Below are 6,488 nucleotides of genomic sequence, written 5' to 3' on the forward strand. Positions count from 1 at the left end.
GATGGGCCCAGCTCCCTGGTCCGGCCCCGCGGGGGCCCTGGTGATGGGCCCAGCTCCCCGGTCCGGCCCCGTGGGGGCCCTGGTGATGGGCCCGGCTCCCTGGCCCGGCCCCGCGGGGGCCCTGGTGATGAGCCAGGCTTCACGGCCCGGCCCCGCGGGGGCCCTGGTGATGGGCCCAGCTCCCTGGTCTGGCCCCGCGGGGGTCCTGGTGATGGGCCCAGCTCCCCGGCCCGGCCCCACGGAGGCCCTGGTGATGGGCCCAGCTCCCCGGTCTGGCCCCGCGGGGGCCCTGGTGATGGGCCCGGCTCCCTGGCCCGGCCCTGCGGGGGCCCTAGTGATGAGCCCGGCTTCACGGCCCGGCCCCACGGGGGCCCTGGTCAAGGACCAAGCAGGACCAGGGCCGAGAGCCCAGCTCAGGAGCCCTGGGGTCGACCCGAGCCGGCACATCACCTGCCACGGCACGCCCAGGTGTCAGCGGCCAGCAGCCGTGCAGGGGTGGGGTGAGGTGGACAGCGTGGGGGGGCAGCTCTGAGCAGAGACCCCAGAAGGAAGCACTGCACTCTACAACCTGCAAGGTCCCTCGAGGGATTGTCTCCCCTGAGCCTCACCCGGGAGGTAGGGTTCGTTGGGGTTGTTTTACAGACGGGGAAATCGAGGCCTAAGGCTCAAGAGAGGAGATTCGGGACCCGAGGGCCACATCCCTGCCGACCCCCACTGGGTGGGGACAGGTGTGGAATTTCCTGTCGCTCCTCACCTTCCAGAGGTGTCCTGTCGGGGCGGTCCCACACCCACCCACACCTGGTATTTTTATTCCTATGCGAGCCTGATGCCAAGAGAGCCTGGTGAAAGCTCCAGGCCCTGCCGTTCCCTTCCATCAAGGTCAACGGGCCTCTTATCTGACAACATCTTATCTACAGTCCTTGCCTCCTTCCTGGAGCTGGCTCCTGGAGGTACAGGAGGCCCAGGTGGGCCATCGAAGGTGCCAGCACTGGCCTCGAGGCGGCTGGGAGGGGCCGCCTGCCTCAGGACCCTGACTTTGCCACCCTCTTCCCCCAGGACTGCTTCCCCAGGATACCTTGCTCTCTTGTTCTGATTGCCACCTGTCCTCACTCCACAGGCAAGGCAGACAGACAGCTGGGAGTGAAACAGGAGAGTGTGGGAGCAGAGGAGGGAGGGAGGGCGGAGGAAGGACTCCCCAGCGTGTGAGGGGAGGGAGATGTTTCAGCCCTGGGTTAGACAGGATGCTCTGCGCTTCCTAGCAGCCAAGGGGAAAGGGGAAGGGGGTGGGGCATGGATGAGCAGGGCCTGGCCTCCCACACATCCACCTTTTAGGGAAGCCTTCTGTGAAGCTCACAGCCTAGGAGACCCTGCGGGTGGCTCTTCTGTGTCACATGGGACTGTAACGGGCTCGCCGGGAGTCAGAATTGACTTGACAACATCGTCGAACGATGCGGTTCTTCTTTCCCCAACAAACTCGTTTCAGTGGGAAAAGGAGATGAATAACTGTCAAAGGTCAGACTTGAAAAACAAATTCTATTTTTCTTGGGGGAATTTTAATATGGAAGGTGGGGTTTGCAGCAACAAACTTCTGCAAGAGCAAAAACAGGAAGGAAAGTCAGGCTTGTATCCGTCAGAACTGCCTCACTGAGATCCAGATTCCCAGAGGGACCACCGTAAGCCTGTCTCGACCCCACTGCCACATCCTTGGCCAAATCCCCACTCTTCAGCACGGCCTCCAACACCTCACCCACTCCGGCCCCTCCCACCCTTCCTTTCCCTTGTCCTCTTATGTCTCCACCCGCCACAGCCACAGGGATGCCTGGCTCTTCCTCCAAGGCTTTAGCACTTTACTGCCTCAGGGCCTTTGCACATGCTGTTCCATCTGCCTGAAATGCTTTTCCCTGCAGCTGGCTCCTTCCCATCATCTGGTTACCTCCTCCGAGAAGCCTTCCTGGACCACCCTGTCTAGTATCACCCCCTCTGCCTGTCAGCTCCATGGCCCCTTTTTCTCAGTCCCTTTCTGGTTTTTTTCACTCCTTGAAAGTATCTTGTTTGGGTGGTTATTGCTAGTGTCCTCCCCACTGGCTGGTCCCCTCTACGGTGACGAAGACATGGAGGTCACTCTACCCTGTGTCCAGGGCCCAGCACACAGTAAAATCAATGCCATCTCCTTGAATAAATACCGGAAGTGCCCACTGTCACAATACGTTTGGAGGTCAAAACTGAAACAAGTTCCCACACTGTTCCAGACTCCCTGGTGCTCACCTGCACGTGCACCCCGCGTCCTCCAGGTTGGGGTGCGGGTGTCCCGTCCCCCCACACGTGAGCGACGCCAACACCCCCGCTAATTAATTCATCCAGTCATCCCAGCTCAGGATAAGGACTGAGAGCAGGAGGAGGGAGCCTGGAGGTCCAAGGGTCAGCACAACACTTGCCGGAAACCAAGTTCGCCGCTAGGGGGCAGCATGGCGTCGTGGAGAAGGGCGCAGGCGCGGACCTGCATGGGCGGGGCTTGGGGCCAGCCGGGCTCCTGAGTCGGTGCACTCCCGGAGGGTGGGACAGTATCTGGGGGCCACGTGGCCGTGGCGATGGAAGCTGAAAGGCCAGGGTGCGGGGCCACCCGCGGTCCGTGAGCTGAGCCAGAGCGGTGGCTGCGGCGGACGGGGAGTGTTGCCCTTCCAGCAGCCCCTTTTTACCCCGATGCCCAGGTTGAAGCTTCCAAGAGTTATGGCTTAAAATAGGGTGAAGCGTGTCCCAAAGAGCCTTCTCTTCTTTCCGGCAGGGCTACGCTTGGCGGGCTCTGGCGAGGAGGGGGCCCGGGCTGCACCGTGGGCTGGGCAGATGTGGGGCTCCGAGCCCTGCGCCCCCTGCCTGCAGCCCAGCCTCCCCCTGTTTTCCCGGAACAGTGACCCCCTCACCAAAGGGCCAGCAGCCTGGGGCCCACCAATGCCCCGCTCAAGGCAGCTTGGGGTCTGGGCAGAGTGGGGCTGGAGACCCCCACGGGAACAGGCCCAGGTGACCACTTTTGTTTAAAAGTCACAAAATCGCTTCCTAGAATGAGGGCAAGGTGACTGGATGGTTCACACACTTACGCCGGGCCACCAGGGGGCAAGGCGGCAGCTCACCAGGCTAAGGTCTGCTCTGTGCACACGGGTCACCAGGAATCCGTCACAGCAGAACAGGCCCCGGGAGACATGCCCTGCAGCCACTGTGACAGACTTCCACGACCTTGGTGGCCTAAGGAGCTCTGCTGGTGCTGCGGTTAAAGCCTTGCGCTGCGAGCCAAACGGTCAGCAGTTCAAACCCACCAGGCGCTGCACATGAAAGAGACGAAGCAGTCTGCTTCTGCAGAGATGGCAGCCTTGGAAACCCTACGGGGCTGTTCCGCTCTGTTCTCTAGGGGTGCTATGAGTCGGAATCAGCTTACAGGGGCTGGAAACAGCAGTGTATTTTGTCAGAGCTCTGGAGGTCAGCACGCAGACGTGCTCTCACTGGGCTCAGTCAAGGAGTGGACGGCTGCTTCCTTCCACTGGTCCAGGCCGTGTGTTTCCTCGACGTCTCCTGCGTCCAGAGGCCACCAGCATCCTTGGCTCGTGGTCCCTCCTTGTTTCTCTGCAGCCTCTCTTCTGTCCTCACATCTCTGACTCCCTCCACCCCCCACTGCCTCCGTCTTATCAGGACCCTGTGACAATCCAGGGTCACCCCCAATCTCAGGACGCTTCATGGCATTATCCCTTTGGCCAGATAAAGTCTTCGTGTCACGGGTTCCAGGGATTATAACTTGAACATCTTTGGAGGGGGCCTCACTCTGTCCACCACAGACCCTGCACACAGTTGGTGCTCAAAGGCTGCTCTAGAGTAATGAGTGCCAACTGCATGCTGTTGTTTCACGCACCTGAGGACCCCTAACATGACCCTGTTCTGTAAGGCTGGTCGTGGTGTTCCCGTTTCTGTGGGAGCAGAGGGTCAGCCAGGCCCGGGCTCTTGGGCAGAGGAAGGTTGACACATGGGGAACCGCAGGGGCCTGTGGGGCTCCGCCCCTCCTGCACCTGCGGCAGGTAAGGCATCTCGCTGGTCCTGCCCCTGCAGCGCACCTCCACCCCGTCCCCGAGATGTCTTCAAAGTCCCCCGTTCCCCTGCAGCCTTGGGCCCTCGGGGTGAGTCGCTTAGGGGCTGGTGGCCGTCTGAGGCTGTGTTTGGGACAGCCGCACCCGCCACATGTTAGCCTGTTTCCCCTCTGTCGTACGGGCTGAACACACCTTCCCCTGCAGGTCAGCAGGTGCCAGCACTGCTGAGGGGTCAGGTGGGGACACCCAGGTTCCTTGTTGGCGGGCAGTCCCCTCTCAGGGGGAGCTGGGGGTGAACTGCGATGATGTCTCAGCACCAGGCATCATGCACCCCTGCCCACCCCAAACATGGGGCTGCACTCGGGGGGTCCTGGGTGTAACACGCCTTCTGTCTTCTCCTCCGGGGTCTGTGCATGTAGCTGAGCAGCTGAGCTGCAAGATGAGCTATAAGCTGATCAGAAGTCACTGTGCTCGGGACAGTGCAGAGCCTCCCTGCACCACCAGGGGGCAGCAGCGGCCCGCACCCAGCACCACCTCCCCCCACCCCACCCAGCAGAGGCCTTTGGGGCCATAGGGGTGGGGATCTGTCTGGCCCTTCCCAGACGCCACTTTCTTGTTGTTGCAAACCCAAGAAGCAGTAACTCCCCAGGATCAGCTCACTGGAGGAAGGTGAGAGTGGCTGGCTGTCGGCCCCCAGTCCAGGTCACACCAAGGGCATCTGAGGGTTAAACCTCAGCACCCCTGGACCCTTATACACTGGACCATGGGCAGCCTCCTCACCTGGCCCGCCTCCTTCTGGAAACTTCTCTTCCTTGACGTCACCCTGGCTTTCCTGCACCCTCGAGGCCGCCTCTTGCCCACACGCCTGACTCCCTCCTTTCCCTGAAGGGACGGGGATGGTGACTTCAAGACCCTGTGAGCATGGTGGGGTTCCAGAGGGTGGCCCGGGGCGATGTTTGTGGGTACAGCCCCTTCTCTCTGGGTGCTCACACTCAGTCACACACATGAACACACACAGATACACATTCACACATGCTCATACTCACACATGAGTGTTCACACACATAGACACAGTTATGGAGCACACTTACAACATTCACACACAGACATGTGCACACACATGAAGACACAAACAAATGAATGTAGTCACATGTGTTCTTGCTCACACACACAGAGAGACATGCATGCAGACACACATGGACACATTCACCACATGCTCATGTTCACACAATTCACCCATGTACAAAATTCACACACTCACAAACACAAGTGCATAGTTTCACACATGTACACACACTTATACACACACATGCATGCATGTGTGCACCCATGTCTGTGTGCACTCATGCACATACCTGCTCACATGTGGATACACACATGCATACTTGTCCACATACCCACTCAGTCACATATGGACACATCCCCACATATGGACATACACACTCACACTCATGCACACACCCGCTCATTCACACATGGATATATCCCCATACATGGACACGTGTGCACATTCATGCACACACCCACTCGCTCACACATGGACATGCCGCCACACATGGACACACACGCGCACACTCTTGCACACACCTGCTCATTCACACATGGATACATCCCCACACATGGACACATGTATGCACATTCATGCACACAGTCACTCGCTTACACATGGGCACGTCCCCACACATGGACACACACACGCGCACACTCGTGCACACATGTACCACTCCAGGGTCCCAGGGCAGGAGCATCGTGGCCGGTTCCCAAGCAGCCCCTGGAGTTGCTGCCCCTCGCTGACCCCAGGCCTGTGCCGGCCTCATCTGAGGGCGAGGCTCCCCTAGAGCTCCTCTTCTCCCCAGCTTCTCCCCTGGAGGCTCTAGGTAGGTGCTTCCGGCAAGCTGTGTACCAGGCTGCCTTGTGGCCAGGTTTGCCTTCTCCTCTCAAGCCAACTGCACTCGCAGCCTGTCTCCAGCAGGGGGCACAAGAGCTGCGCCAGGAGGGTTGTCTGACTCCACGGCCCAGAAACATCCAGGCACAGACCCCTTGGCCCAGCACCCTGTCATCCATGTCAGTGTGGTCTGCGAGGAGCCCCTGGGCGCTTTCACCGGAAGGAAGGCACCAGGGACGGGCATGCCAAGCCCAGGCCTCGTGGGGGAGCTTTGGAGGCGGGTGCCTCTGGAGGGACCCCTCCTCTGTTGCAGGATGACAGCGTCTCAGGGTGCAGCACCAGCGTCATGGGGTGCAGCACCACCATCTCGGGGTGCAACACTACCATCTAGGGGTGCAGCACCAGCATCTCAGGGTGCAACACTACCATCTTGGGGTGCACCACCACCATCTCGGGATGCAACACTACCATACCATCTCAGGGTGCAACACTACCATCTTGGGGTGCAGCACCACCATCTCGGGGTGCAGCACCAC

The 6,488-nt window shown here is 60.1% G+C and overlaps 1 protein-coding gene across 1 annotated transcript in view; it reads left to right on the forward strand.

The window, feature by feature from the left end:
- The window catches only part of LOC103204174 (tetra-peptide repeat homeobox protein 1-like), a 780-nt gene extending 276 nt beyond the window's left edge, over nucleotides 1-504 (forward strand). The window contains exon 2 of the mRNA XM_007949322.1: nucleotides 12-504. Within this exon, the coding sequence (XP_007947513.1) occupies nucleotides 12-504 (493 nt within the window). The remainder of the gene's footprint in view (nucleotides 1-11) is intronic.
- Nucleotides 505-6,488: the final 5,984 nt, after the last annotated feature.

This window comes from Orycteropus afer, unplaced genomic scaffold, assembly GCF_000298275.1.
Source record: "Orycteropus afer afer isolate SDZICR_OR568_19922 unplaced genomic scaffold, OryAfe1.0 scaffold00244, whole genome shotgun sequence".
In the NCBI taxonomy this organism is placed as follows: domain Eukaryota; kingdom Metazoa; phylum Chordata; class Mammalia; order Tubulidentata; family Orycteropodidae; genus Orycteropus; species Orycteropus afer.